The sequence below is a fragment of the Scyliorhinus canicula genome, chromosome 1 (assembly GCF_902713615.1).
Source record: "Scyliorhinus canicula chromosome 1, sScyCan1.1, whole genome shotgun sequence".
Classification (NCBI taxonomy): domain Eukaryota; kingdom Metazoa; phylum Chordata; class Chondrichthyes; order Carcharhiniformes; family Scyliorhinidae; genus Scyliorhinus; species Scyliorhinus canicula.
This window is the reverse complement of record NC_052146.1, coordinates 80,949,351-80,964,957: the sequence shown is the minus strand read 5'-3', so window position 1 is coordinate 80,964,957 and position 15,607 is coordinate 80,949,351. Positions and strand designations below refer to the sequence as shown.

General features: G+C 48.2%; 1 protein-coding gene across 1 annotated transcript in view; it reads left to right on the top strand.

The window, feature by feature from the left end:
* The first annotated feature begins 1,520 nt into the window (after positions 1 to 1,520).
* adora2aa (adenosine A2a receptor a) overlaps positions 1,521 to 15,607 on the top strand; it is a 42,356-nt gene continuing 28,269 nt past the window's right edge. Inside the window, exon 1 of the mRNA XM_038794022.1 lies at positions 1,521 to 2,307. Coding sequence (XP_038649950.1) covers positions 1,961 to 2,307 — 347 coding nt within the window. The 5' untranslated portion in view covers positions 1,521 to 1,960. The remainder of the gene's footprint in view (positions 2,308 to 15,607) is intronic.

Below are 15,607 nucleotides of genomic sequence, written 5' to 3'. Positions count from 1 at the left end.
GGGCTCTGCAAGTTTGAGGGGTCACTGCAGGATTGGGCGATCATTGCAAGGTTGAGGGGTTACTACAGGTCTGAGGGGATCACGACAGGATTGAGGTGTCAGTGCAGAGTTTGGTGGTCACTGCAGGTCTGACGGGTCGCTGCAGGGTCGGGGGGTCGCTGCAGGGCCGGGGGGTCGCTGCAGGGTCGGGGGGGTCGCTGCAGGGTTGGGGGGGTCGCTGCAGGGTCGGGGGGGTCGCTGCAGGGTCGGGGGGTCGCTGCAGGGTCGGGGGGGTCGCTGCAGGGTCGGGGGGGTCGCTGCAGGGTCGGGGGCGGCTGCAGGGTCGGGGTGCGGCTGCAGGGTCGGGGGGCGGCTGCAGGGTCGGGGGGGGTCGCTGCAGGGTCGGGGGGCAGCTGCAGGGTCGGGGGGTCACTGCAGATTCAGGGGGTCACTGCAGGGTCGAGGGGTGTCTGCAGGGTCGAGGGGTGTCTGCAGGGTCGAGGGGTCACTGCAGGGTTGAGGGGTCACTGCAGAGTTGAGGGGACACTTCTGGGTCGGGGAATCGCTGCAGTGTTGGGGAGTCGCTGTAGGGTTTAGGGGTCACTGCAGGTTTGGGAGTCACTGTTGGGTCTGGAGGTCATTGTAAGAAAAGAAAAGTAAGAAAAGATACTAAAGTAAAAGCAGTAAATGCTGAAAACATTCAGCAGGTCAGTCAGGCAGCGTCTGTGGAGAGGTTGATGGTCATCATCAGGATTTAGACCTGAATCTTTTCCAGCATTTTCTGTTTTTGTTTCAGTTTTTTTTTCTGGGCAGGTTAATAAGGTGGTTAAGAAGACCGATGGGATTCTTTAGTGGTGGGGACAATAACCAGGGGGCATAGATTTAAGATAAAAGCAGGAAGTTTAGAGGAGATGTGAGTAAAAATCTTTTCACCCAGAGGGTGATGGGGATCTGGAACACACTGCCTGAAAGGGATGGAGAGACAGGAACCCTCATAACCTTTAGAAGTCTTTTGGTCAGCACTTGAAACACCATTGCACAAGGCTATGGACCAAATTCTGGAAAGTGGAATTAGAATAGGAAGGTGCTTGATGGTTCGTACGGACATGATGGGCTGAAGGGCCTTTTTCCGAGCTGTGAAACTCTGTGACTCCATTTCCAGCATCTGCATTATTTTGCTTTTGTATCGGGTTAAAGATTAGACAGCTCATAGATTTTTTAAAAACTAATAATTAAAATCTGATTCAGTTTATCCTGATTAAAATCATAGTTATTCAGGTTCAGATGGCCATTCAGCCCATCAAGTTCACGTGTTAGGATTTTCACTAATGTTAAAATCAGTGTGAATCGGGGCTCTCCAGTTTGTCTTTGCTTTGGCTGTGAGATTAAAAGAGGTTTAAGACCCCCTCAGTGTCTCTTTATTCATTCTCAGATCATTACCTGTTCGCAGAAACAGACTGGCTGTGCTCTGTTTTTTTGCCGGATCTCTCTTCGCACACAATAATAACATTGTCTCTTGTGTTTTTAACTACTGCAGTGTGGGGCCAGCAGCTGTGACAGTCTCAACACTGGGAGCCAAACCGACAGGAAACTCAGAGTGGGTGCGAATGTTGGGTACGCGGCAGCCAATAAGCAGGGCCTTCGTCTGATGCTGCCACCAATCGCAGAAAGCCTAAAATTGAAGGTGATGGAACAATGTCGCTGATGAGATAAGCAACACTTACTGCGTTTGAACCAGAGGTTTCAATTGTTTAATCTGCCTCAATAGTGAAGCTGTGAGGAGCTGAGAATTTGGAGTGTGCACATTCTGGGAGCAGCAACAGCACCTGGAGGGTCGGGTGTCACATTCCAGCTTTGATATATCTGACCGTGACTGCATGGAAGCTGTTTCTGATTGGTGGGAATAGCCTTGGTTCTGAGTTGCAGATATGGACGATGTTTATTCACACAGATCCAACACCTTGACCTCATTCACTCCATCATGCTAACAACTGAGACGCAAAGTTTGGAGATTGTGATCTACATTGTTTTTGAGCTTATGATTGCTGTTTTGGCTGTATTGGGCAACATCCTGGTTTGCTGGGCTGTCTATCTGAATAGTAACCTGCAGAACGTCACCAACTTCTTTGTGGTGTCCTTGGCTGTTGCAGATATTGCTGTTGGGGTTCTAGCCATCCCCTTCGCCATCACCATCAGCACCGGTTTCTGCTCTCTCTTCTATGGCTGTCTCTTCATCGCCTGCTTTGTTTTGGTGTTGACCCAGAGTTCAATCTTTAGCCTGCTGGCCATTGCTATCGACCGCTATATTTGCATCAAAATCCCACTCAGGTAAGATGATTCTACTGCTGTCTAATGTCGAGTGACTGGAATATTTGATTGTTGACAATTACTGTTCAACATAATGGCTCCCTGGTGGGTGGGGCGGGGCAGGGCGTGGATGTGAAGATTGTCTTGTTTAAAGCAGGTATCTCTGAGGAGAGAGGCAGAGGTGGTACCGTGCCTTAGGCATTGTCTTTGCCTCTAGATTCTGAGTTTAAACTAGCCCAGCCGGAGTGTGGAATGCTTAATCCAATAGGAAGAGTATACACCGGGATGTGGGATTGGGATTGGGATGGTTGGACCTGACTCCAGTTTGATGCTAAAACTGGGTAGGTCAGAATCCTTCACCTGAAAAATCAAAACTGAATTCCTCCCTTTCAATAATCCTGATGGTCAGAACCATTTTCCTCTCCAAAAAAAATGTAGAGTTAAATTAATAATTAAAAAAATATTGGCTTAGCAGATGAATGAGTTTGTGGCCAGAATTCTCCAGCGATTCACCTTTCCCGCCAGCAGAGCAACCCCGCCCGTGGGTTTCCCGGAAGCTTAGGTGGCTTCAACGGGAAATGTCATTGACAAGTGGCGGGAAGAGAGAATCCTGTCGCCATCGAACGGCGCGATGCTGAGAAACACACGGCTGAGGAACCAAAGAATCCCACCCTGTTGGTTTACCAGACAGACTGAGTAAGAGAATCCTGTTTGATCGAACGCCGTGATGTCATTGCCAATCATGCACAAAATGGCCGCTTTCAGCAAGGGCTGGGCACCTTGTTGTGGAGAATGGAGTTGTGAATAATTGACAGCGAGTCATCCGAATGTTGTCACTGAGCCAAATGGGCAGTCTCTTTCTCACAAACAGATATTCGGTACTCTGTAGTTCCTGGGTGAGACTCATAGGAATTGGCACTTTAATTAAAGTCTTCAGCATACACGGTACCAAACCGATCTCCTCAGTAAAACCAGTGGCCAGAGGGAAACCTGGGGTAAAATGCAGGGAGGGGAAAGGAGCAACATTGGGACAGATCCTGTCCATTCAGCCCTTTCAGCCTCTTTCTCCATTCAATGGCGTCATGACTTATTCTGTAACCTAGCTTCATATCGTCACCTTTACCCCATTTTCATTAATACCCACGGATAATAAAAAATCTATTCATCTCAAATTTAAATTTAACAACTGATCTAGCATCAACTGCCATTTGTGGAAGAGAATTCTGAACTTCTACCACCCTTTGCGTGTTAGCTCTCCTCGGTGAGCAATCAACAGATATAGTGGGTGCGATTTAATGGGACGGAAGCAGAGTCCCATTTCGGGCACGTTTAGTGAGGTGTGCTGGTGCTGAGAATTATACCACCAAGGCCGCATTTATATCATATCCTGCATTGACTGGTTCAGCTTACCAGTGCAGGAAGAGTATTCACAGATCAGGCCACCATTTTTAAATGCCGCCCTGATCTTTTGACTCCTCTCAGCCACTGCACCAACTTACCTCTTCCGGAGTCCTCGAGCTGCCTCTTAAAATCGAGGCATCCCTGGCATGGGCAACCTGGCACTGCTCCACCAGCCTATTGACCAGACTCCACCACTCTATATGGTCAATGGAAGGGTCCTGGGGAAAATTGATGTACAGAGAGATCTGGGAGTTCAGGTCCATTGTACCGTGAAGGTGGCAACGCAGGTCGATAGAGTGGTCAAGAAGGCATACAGCATGCTTGCCTTCATCAGACGGGGTATTGAGTACAAGAGTCGGCAGGTCATGTTACAGTTGTATAGGACTTTGGTTAGACCACATATGGAATACTGCGTGCAGTTCTGGTCGCCACATTACCAGAAGGATGTGGATGCTTTAGAAACGGTGCAGAGGAGGTTCATCAGGATGTTGCCTAGTATGGAGGGTGCTAGCTATGAAGAAAGGTTGAGTAGATTAGGATTGTTTTCGTTGGAACGACGGAGGTTGAGGGGGGACCTGATTTGAGGTCTACAAAATTATGAGAGGTATGGACAAGGTGGATAGCAACAAGCTTTTGCCAAGCTTGGGGGTGTCAATTACAAGGGGTCACGATTTCAAGGTGAGGGGAGGAAAGTTTAAGGGAGATATGCGTGGAAATTTTTTTACGCAGAGGGTGGTGGGTGCCTGGAACACTTTGCCAGCGGAGGTGGTAGAGGCGGGCACGATAGCATAATTTAAGACATCGAGACAGGTATATGAATGGCGGGAACAGAGGGAAGTAGATCCTTGGAAAATAGGCGACAGGTTTAGATAAAGGATCTGGATCGGCGCAGGCTGGGAGGGCTGAAGGGCCTGTTCCTGTGCTGTAATTTTCTTTGTTCTATCAGTGCCTCTACCAGCCTGGCAGCGCCACCCGGGGCTGGCACTGCCAATGTATCTGCGTGACAGCAGGAGTGCCAGGGTGCCACCCTGCCCAGAACTCGGCCACCCGGCCTGGGAGCCCCCCCCAATGTGGTTTTAAGCCTGGTCTACATTTGTGGAAACCAGTGCTAAACACGCCCTGGCATGGTCTCCCAAGGGAGGCTGTTAGTTTCTGGGCCACAGGGGAATCCACCATAGACATGTTTAAAAGAGCCTAATGGCTCACTTCAACTTAAATATGTTAATCTGCATCTCGCTCGGCGAGAACGCAATCCAGATCGTGACATCTCACCGGATTCCGTTAAATCTCGCGAGACGTTTCAAGCGTCGTGAATCTCACGAGAGGCCTCTCACGAGATTCAATGGACTCGGCATGTCACCAAGTTGGGCAACGTGAGGCCATTAAATCCCGGCTTCTCATGTTTAGCTGCTCGTTAAATATCATGAAAACCTTGATGAAATCATTCCCAAAAGTTCTAATATACAAGCCTAGTTTGTGTAGTCCCTTTTGCTAATTCAACCTATGGATTTAGCTCAAGGATTTGAGTTTCAGAGCAAGGATGTCTCACTACAGTCGTACGGGGTCTTGGTGAGGCCACACTTTGATGCGGTTTTGGTCACCGTTCATGAAAAGATATACTTGCCATAGAGGGAGTGCAGCAAAGATTCACCAGACTGATTGCTGGGATGGCAGGATTGTTGTATGAAGAGAGATTGTGTTGACAAGGCCTGTATTCACAGTGGAGATTAGGAGAGCGGATCTCATTGAGACACATAAAATTCTGACGGAACTGGACAGACTGCAGACATGGACGTTGTTTCTTCTGGCTTTGGGTCTAGAACAAGGGGTCACAGTCTCAGGATGTGGGGTCGGCCATTTAAGACTGAGCTGAGTAGAAACATCTTCACTCAGAGGGGGGTGAACCTGTGGAATTCGCTGCTGCAGTGGCCAAGTCACTGAGTACATTAAAGAATGAAAGAGATTTCTAGACTCCAAAGGCATGAAGGGGTCTGGGGAGAGCAGGGGGAGTACAGCAGTGAGATAAAGGATCAGCCTTGATCATATTGAATGGCAGAACAGGCTCGAATGGCCAAATGGCGTACCCCTGCTCCTAGATTCAAAGGGTGTGATTCTCCGGCTTCGTTGCGCTCTTGCTCAAGCGAAACGAGGCGGGTGAATAGCGGGAGAGGCCAAAATGAGATCTGTGCTTGCTGTCAAATAGTTTGCAACTGGCCCATTCTCGGGATTTCACCGTAGTGAGGTGAGAAACCAGTTATCACCACTTAAGCCCCATTGCCATTCAATTAACGGGAGCCACCCCTTGTCCAACGTCATTCAGCAGCCTCCCCAGCAAGTGTTCACGTTGGCGCCGATTAGTAATCCTTTTGAAAAACGTAAACCTGGCGGAAGGGCTTCTGTGGGGAGGTGAGTAGCCATCTTTGCTCATGAGGCCGGGGGTGCTGGGCTTTCCACCCCAATGGTCGGTGGGGGACACTCGGCTGGGGTCAGAGGACCCTCTGCAAGGGGTGGCCGCCATGAGAGTGAGAGCGCTGGAGGGGGGGGGGGGTGGCAACTGCTCGCAGCACCACCATGCCAACCCCTGGATCGTGTGTACCTGCTCCGGAGGCAACCCCTGTCCTTGCCCATCTGACCACCCATAATCCCCACCTACTGCTGAGGTCTCTGGCTGCGCAGCTGAAGGCTATTGCTAATAAGGAATTGGCAATTGAGGTTCAGTGAGCACTTCACACAATCCAATGGATTCCCCTGTGTGGATGGGCCATGTAGCCTGTGGGATCATTGCCTGGCACCCCAATCACACCTTGATGCCTGGACACTGTGCTTGAACACAGCAGCAAGCAACACCACACACACAACATCCGAACACCCAGGCGATGGTACACAGCTCCGTGAGCATGTCCACGGCCGGAGGTGAGTGCCATGGTGTGGAGAGGGGGGAGATGTCTGGAGAGATGGGCAAAGGGTCTGGAGGTCAGCCCACATTGTGGAAGGAAGTGACAGAGACATCATAATGGTTGTGTTAATGTGTTGTACAAACTTCACTCCCAGAGGTGCCCCCTTCCCCCATCCCCAGTGCCCTCAGTAATCCTCTATATGCTCGGCCCTTCTAGCTCTACTACGCCTTGGTGGAGGCAGCCAACTGCTTACCTTGTCCCATGGTCCTCGATGCCTCTGGTGGGCGTCCTCTGGGGCAGGAAGACTCCAGCTCACTTTGTCATTGGTACATGCCCAGCCCTGCCGCCCTGTCCCATGTGCTGACTGCGAGACATGGCCTCATAAGAGGGGTGGAACTCAGGGGAGCTGGTGGCCACTGTCGCCACTCCATGGGATTGGTCCGGCTTGGCACCTAAACACCCCCTCCTCCCAATCAGTGCCCATAGGGCCCTGGCATTCACTTTGGGACAGAGCGGCAGCTGGTTCGAGCCCCGACTGCCCCTGCATCGTCTGTCTCTGCCAGCCCTGGCGGTTTCCCATGGTCTGCACCATCGTGACGTCGCCCTCAGCGATGCTCCTCAGTGACTGGGCCATGCTCTGCACCGCTTCAGCCAAGCCCACCTGCGACTGGGACAAGCTCCACGCACCTCGACCATTCCCATCTGGGAGCAGGATCTCATCGGGGTCGGCCTGATGCTGGGTGACAGCGCCCAGCAAGTCAGACACTGTCGAGACCCTCGGCCATCGCTGTCACTGACTGCGCGATGCCTTGGACACCTTCACTCCTGGTGCCGACGTTGTGCACCAGGCTCTCCACTGCGGTTGCCACCCTAACCGTGTTGGCCTCGGTGCCACCATTGCCAGCGCCATCTCCTGCTCCCCTCGTCTCTGGGACTCCTCCAAGCAGCTATGAGTCTGCTGGAGTGATGCTGACATCTCCCACTGAATGTCCAGATTGGTCCCTATTGTCTCTATCAGCTCCGGGTAGCTCTGTACCACAGGCTCAGCATCAGGCTGGGACCCAGCTGCGACTACAGTGACATCATCGGAACTCTCTTCCGAGGTGTTCACCTCGGAGTTAGGAGAGGGGGCCACCCGGGATGGGCCAGCGCCGTCGGCTGGAGGACCTGTGCGTGTATGGACATGTGGTCAGTGGGAGGGATCGGGAAATCACTACTCATGTTTGACAGGCCCCTTGGGTGGAGGCTGGTGGTTCCTCACCTGCGGTGTCCGTCAGCCTCCGCGTGGCTGACCAATCTGCCCTCCGCCACACCCGTCACCTCCAGGGACCGCTCCTTGAAGCAGGTGAGGATTTTTATGTCCGGCGCCCCTCCGCCAGTCTGGGCCCTCTCCCGACGGTTATGGGAGAGCTTTTCGTGAGGAGGCACAGAGAGGAAATCGTTAGCCACCCGCATGGTTCACGATGGGAGAGGGGGTGAGGAGGGGATGGGGGGCTGGATGAAGGGCGGGGGTCACACGGGTAGTTGAGGGGTGGATGCTCAATTGGTGGGGTGGTGTAGGTCATTGCCCTTCTTCCTGCACTGGAAGCCAGTCCTCCTGATTATACCCCCTGAGACTGCTGCCGCCACCTCTTCCCCGGCAGCACTGGCTGCCTTGTGGCTGACTCTCTGGGACCCTCGGGGAAACAGAAAATCCACGATGTCTCACATCCTCCCCCCCGTTAGCATCTCTGAATATCGGGGCCGGTCTCCATTATTGCGAGCTGGCTGGGGTTGGCTGAGCAAAAGTGTTGCTTGGCCTTGTTAGCGGGGGGCTGACGAGCGCGATGCCGGCGAATCAGCTGGCGAGCCTTCATTTACGACGTGAGGCCTCACTAATTCTGGATTGGAATCCCCTTTGGATCTCCGTTGTTTCTAACCTGTCACCATATCGACATTTATTTATTCATTCATGGTGTGTGAGCGTCGCTGGCTGGGCCAGCATTTATTGCCCATCCCTAATTGCCTTTGAACAGCTGGCTTGGCTATTTCAGAGGTCATTGCTGGACGTCTGTAAGCCAGACCAGGTAATGACAGCAGATTTCCTTCCCTAAAGGACAATAGTGAACCAGATGGGTTTTTTCAACAATCGAGAGTTTTGTGGTCATTGTTGCTGAGACTAGGTTTCAATTCTAGATTTGTTAATTAATTGAATTTTATTAACTGAATTTAAATTTCACCAGCTGCTCTGGGTGACGGGTGACATCACTACTACGCCACTGTATTTTTTAGGTCCAAAGTAGTTGTCCTCACATTTGCCTGTACTGAATTCTATTTGCCACAGTTTTGCCTATTTACATAGTCTATCAAAATGTCTTTGTAATGTTATGCTTCCCCCTACACTGTTTACCAAGCCACCTTTTGGCAAATTTGTCTTCTATGGTTTTCTATCCCATCATCTTAGTTAATAAATATGGTAAATAATTTAGACCCCAGCACAGACTGAGCAGGACACCACGAGTCTCATTTGACCAATTGGAGTACCTGTTCATTATCCCCACTCTCTGTTTCCTAGTGGATAATTCCATGAGCTTCGACGTTGTCACTGGGGAGCTGGTAGTGTAGTGGTACTGTCACTGGACTGGTAATGCAGAGACCCAGACTAATGCTCCGAGGTCCTGGGTTTGAATCCCACCATGGTGAAATTTGAATTCAATAAAAAAATCTGGAATAAAAAGTCTAATGATGAAACCACTGCCGACGATCATAAAAAACAATCTGTTTCAGTCATGTCCTTTAGGGAAGGAAATCTGCCATTCCTGTCTGGTCTGGTCTACATTTGCCTCCAGGTCCAAAGCAATGTGGTTAACTCTTTTTAAAAATATATTAATTCAGTGTACCCAATTATTTTTTTCCAACTAAGTGGCCAATCCACCTACCCTGCACATCTTTGGGTTGTGGGGGTGAGACCCACGCAACACATTGAGAATGTGAAAACTCCACATGGACAGTGACCTTGGCTAACCACTGCGCCACCCAATGCAGTTTTCTTTTAAGTGCCCCCCCATTGAAATTGCTGGTAAGCCACTCAGTTCAAGGGCAGCTAGGGATGGGCAACAAATGTTGCCACAGCCAGCAATGCCCACATCTCAAGAAAAAATATAAAAAATCTAATTGTCTCTTATGAGGAATTTTGTCAGATGCCTTGTGGATGTTCATATAAATAACGTGCATCGATATCTCCCCATTTACAACTTCAGTCACCTTTTCAATCATACGGGTCACCGACCCGTTACAAATTCACATGGGCTCTCTCTGATCAGCTGCAAAGTTTTCAAGGGTCTGCTCCTTCCTGTCAGCGGGATCTTCGGGTCACATCGAAGGTGACCCCCCCTCCTTCCTCTTCCCCCCCCTATTGTAGATTCCCCAGGGGCGGGCCAGGTGAGCCATGCCATTGCCATAGACATCAGCGGGACTGAAAGATCCTGCCAGCAACCAATGGCGAGCCGCCTCCGGCGAAAATATGTTGCTGGGGGGGGGGGGGGAACGGACGGAAAAAATACCGCACAAGGTGTTTGGACTCTAGGGGTTTCCTTAAATTTAATTTAATATCCTGGTTTCGACCAGCCACTCTTCTTTAATAACAGAACTCCATGTGTCATTTTCCTTATGTTTTTTTATTGAGAGAACTTTGGAAAATTATAGTTAGAGCGTCTGTGATAGTCTCATCTTCCTGAGATGGAAACCATCTGATCCTGGGGACCTGTCACTCTTTATAGTGCCTTCGTTGTCTCCATAAAGAAATGAGTATGTTGGACAGTACCAGAGAAGGAAGTAGAACCATATTGGGTAGGAGTGGACAATGAAGAAATACAAAGGCAGGTTTAGACTGTGTGTATATAAACACAACGTGTGGTCAATAAGGTTGGTGAGCTATGTTGGGAATATGATGTAATGGCAATAATAGAAATGTGGCTTGAAAAACTGTGGGAATGGGAGCTGAATATTCAAGAGTACAAAGTGTTCAGAAAAGATAGTCAGGCTTCCAACTCTCCTAGAGTGGCCGGGAATCTCCCGGAATTGGCAACAATCTCCTGGCGCCCTTTAAAAGCAATCCAGGCAAAGGGTTCACTTTTACCACCCCATACCCTGCAGCTGTCACCAGGAAGCAAACAAATTGTTTCCTTGCATTATCTTGGGAAAGACACAGGTTTCTGAAGCAATATAATTCGCCTCATTTGATGCTTAGAAATTCTCAGATCAGTAAATGTGAGCGAGTGGATTCAGCAATGGGGACAGACGCAGGCTGGGCAGACAGGACACAATCACAGTTCTCAGCAACTGTGGACTCAGTTTGTGCATTCAACACTTCTGCAAATGGGGCACACCGCTCTGGTGGTTTGTGCATTCAGTACAGGCGTGAGATTAAAACGGTGAAATATCGACATTTCAAACACATCTCAGTTCGAGTACATCTGTCAGAGGTGAGATAGACAGACTGATCCTTCTGTATCCATGCTAAGATCTATTTTCCAGTTAAAGACACTGGTTTAATGATTAATTTCACTGGATTGTGAGGGCAGCTGAGGACTTTTATAAAGTTTTAATATCACATCAGTTGCAGTTGTTACCAAACTGCACTCTGAACTCAGTCAGTGCAGTGTCAGTGTTGTTTTATTTGTTTTCTTCTAGTCTTGGGATGTTGAATGCAAAGTTGTGTTGAAAGCCACAATTAAACATTAAGGGCGGAAGTTTCCACTCTGTGAGCAGCAGGAACTGTGGTGGGCGGAGCAACTATATCTGGCATTGTAAAAAAAGTTAGTTTTCCGCCGGTGGGAAATGCGTTTGGAATTTTGTTCTCCCAACTTTGATGGCGGGTCAAAGGCAGGTCACGATCCCCACATTTGCATTCACTTCCATCTCATGAATGTTCCTTCAAAGGCCCACTTGCCAGAATCACGTTCCTCCACCGAATTAAGTGCCCCCACTAGTGGATAATTGGAATGCTCAGTTTCCCAATTGCATACAAGTGGCATGCACTTCATTCACAACTCTGAGGTACATTGCTTTTGTCTACCTTTGACAGCGTTGCTGCAAAACTTCGGGTGCTTGTATCTGAAGCTGCATCGAAGGCAATGTGAGAGGGGAAGAGAGAAATGAAGGCAAGACTGGGAGGTGGAACACGAGAACTAAGAGTAGGCAATTCAGCCTCTGAACCTAGCTCCGCCTTGGCTGACCTCATGTAGACATCATCTCCACTTTCCTGCCCATTCCCCATAACCCTTCATCCTGCTACTAATTAAAAACCTATCTCCCCCTTAAATTTGTTTAGTGTTCTGGCGTCCACTGCACTCTGGGTTAGAGAATTACAGTTTTATAACCCTTTGAATGAAATGAATTTTCCTCATTTTTGTTTAAAATCTGCCTCTCCTTAACCTGAAACTATGGCCTCTTGTTCTGGAATGTCCAACAAGGGGATTCATCCGCTCTACATCTACCCTGTCAACCCCTTTTAGCATCATGTATATCTCAATTAGAGCTCCCTCATTCTTCTCTACTCCGGCGAGTATGGGTCTCAAACTGCTCAATCATAAAACATGTTCATCCAGCTTCATCCCTTGAATCAATATTGTGAACCTTCTGTGAACCGCCTCTAATGCATTTACGTCCTTCCTCAAGTAAGGAAGTCAAAACTGTGTGCAATGCTCCAGATGGAGTCTAGCCAATGCCCTAAACAGTCCTTCAGCCATGTGTCCACCTTCCAAACCTGCTTAGCCCAATTCCAATTTGCACATGGTTCAGAGAGTAATTATACACTTGAGGCCCTATCCTTTAGTTTAGCTCCTAGTTCCTTGCGCTCCAAACAGGACCTCTTGTCTATTCTTTCATCTGTTGTTGGTCCCAACATGGAGCCTCCCCCTTCCCCTCCAATGTCTTCCTGGGTTGATTCGAGATGTCCCTCACCCTGACACCATTGAGGCAATAAAGCATGTGGGATTCTAGATCCCACTTCCAAAGGCTGTTACTTCTTCCCTAATTATTGAATCTCCGACAATTACCACATATTACACTTTTCCTCCTCCGCGTTGGACAGCCTCCTGTTCCAAGATTGGCCAGGTCTGCATTTGGCTGTCTGTCTCACAGTCTTTATCTCAATGTCTCCTTGCTGCTGTGCACTGAACTGCCACTCTCCTGCAATACCTGCCATTTATATTCTGTATACGGTGACGAGGACACAAAGCTGTTGCAAAAAGACAGAGCAGTTCGGTGAGTGGACAACAAAGTGCCAGATGGTGCACAATGTGGGCAAATGTGAGGTTATTCACTTTGGTCGAAAGAATAAAAAAGCAGAATATTTTTTGAAAAGATAGAAATAGATTTAAATATTGATATTGGGAGGGACTTGCTGCATTCTCAGAGGGAACAAATAAACATGCAGACATAACAAGCGATTAGGCAGGTAAATGGCATGTTGGCTTTTATTGCAATATGATTGCAGCCTAAGCCTAAAGGAGTCTTGCTACAACTGTGTCCAGCTTTGGTCTCCATATTTAATGGGGGATAAACTTGCATTGGAGACGGTACAGTGAAGGTTCAATAGATAGCTCCCTGGGATGAGAGGATATCTCTGTGATATAATGCTGAGTAAATTGGGCAAATATTTTCTGGTGTTTACACCACCACCAAGAGCTTGCCTTTAACGCAGTGAAGCAGTTCAAGACATTTCAGTATATGTTATAAAACAAAGTATGATACTGAGCTATATTAGGAGATAATGTGTGTTGTCACAATAATATATATCCTCGGGCTTATTTACTGTTTGGTTGGGTAGATATAGAATCCCTTTAGGAGGCCATTCAGCCCATTGAGTCTGCACTGACTCTTCGAAAAAGAATTCTACCTTGGTCCATTCCCCTGCCGTATCCCCGTAACCCCACCTAACCGAGACATCTTTGGACATTAAGAGGCATTTTAGCATGACCAATCCATCTAACCTGCACACCTTTGGCCTGTGGGAGGAAACCAGAGCACCCAGAGGAAGCCCACACAGACACGGGGAGAAAGTGCAAACACCACACAGTCACCCAAGGCTGGAATTGAATCTGGGACTCGAGACTTACAAATGTTACCCCACTGTTCAAACAACAACTACAGACTGGTCAATTTAACCTTGGTGATGGGGAAACTTCTCAATGAGAATTTAGGACAAAAGTAATAGTCACTTGGGTGGCTGCAGGGTAGAGGGGATCTGGGTGTCTTTGTTCATGAATCAAGAAAGCCGGTATGCAGATACAGCATGTATTAAAAAAGGCAAATGGAATGATAGCGTTTATTGCAAAAGGACTGGAATATAAAAGTAGAGAAGTGTTATTGCAATTGTATAGGATGTTGGTGAGACCACATCTGGAATATTGTGTCCAGTTTTTGTCTCCTTATTTGAGGAAGGATGTGGTGGCATTGGAGGCAGTTCAGAGGAGATGGTAGAGGCAGGTTCACACAGAAAGTGATTAGGATCTGGAATATTCTGTCTGAGAGTGTGGTGGAGGCAGGTTCTCACAGCAAGTGGTTAGGATCTGAAATGTTCTGTCTGAGAGTGTGGTGGAGGTATATTCACCCAGTGAGTGGTTAGGATCTGGAATGTTCTGTCTGTGTGTGGTGGAGGTAGATTCACACAGCGAGTGGTTAGGATCTGGAATGTTCTGTCTGAGAGGGTGTTGGAGGTAGGTTCACACAGTGAGTGATTAGGATCTCGAATGTTCTGTCTGAGAGTGTGGTGGAGACAGATTCACACAGCAACTGGTTAGGATCTGGAATGTTCTGTCTGAGAGTGTGGTGGAGACAGATTCACACAGCAAGTGGTTAGGATCTGGAATGCACTGTCTGAGAGTGTGGTGGAGGTAGGTTCAGTCGAGGCTTTCAAGAAGGAATTGGATTGTTATTGAAAAAGGAGAATGTGCAGGTTTACAGGGAGAAGGTGGGGCAAACAGATTTAAATATCTCCTTCAGACAGCCAATGCAGACAAGATTGCTTGTGTGCTGTGAACATTCTGTGATGTGGAAACAAAGAGGGAGAGTTAAATAGACATGAAGAGAAAAGTAAGATACAAAAGAATGAGAGAGTTTTGAGTAAAATACTCAAGATGGGGCGAGCTTAAAAGATAGAGACAAGCGGAGGGTATAAATGGAGTGAGAGGAGGTTAAATGGACAATGAAAGAGTGAATAAATGGACAAGGCAAGATGGGATGAAATATATATGTCGGAAGGACTGGAGTAGAAACAAGAAAGCTGTTGTTTTACGTGGAAGTAACATTTTTTCTTTCTGTGAGATGAATTGATTAGTCTCACTGAGGATAGATCAGTAAATCCTGTCTTTTGTGATGCAGTTTATCAGAGGTGCCGAATGTCAGAGTAACGAATTAACACCTGCGTGCCATCTCTGAGCCCTGGTAACATAGCAACTGCTGCCGAGTTGTCCTGCTTCACCTGCCCCTGGCGTTCTGTGGATTGTTTTGGCCATTTATACAGCTGTCTGAGCAGGAACTTTGTGTTCTAACATTGTCAGTATTTGTACAATTGGATCGATAGAGGTGTCGGTGTACATGAACCAGTCTGTCATTCTCCTTCAATCAATATCCTAAAGCCTATGTATAACTTGCATTAACTGCCCTCGATCTGCTTAGTCCTCCTTCCAAAGGTGAGGAATGATGAAAAATGATCATCTTTAAAACATCCACCAAGACCAGGAAAGTCTTTGAATTTGAACAATTATTCCTGGACAGACCGGCAAAGTGTTTTAATTCTGTCAAATTTCTACTCGGCTTTATCTGTAATAAATATGTATTTCAGATATAATCCTTTAACCACAATACAATTATTGGTGCTGGGGTAGGCTCTATAGGTGTCAATTACCCTCTTGTACTCGGCCCAGATAACAGGCTGTTGAACCATGGAAGTCAGCACAGACCAGGCCAATTTGCTCCTTTCTTCACCTGGCACATATATTTGCAGCAAGTAGCGTCATGGGCACATCATCCAGAGGCCC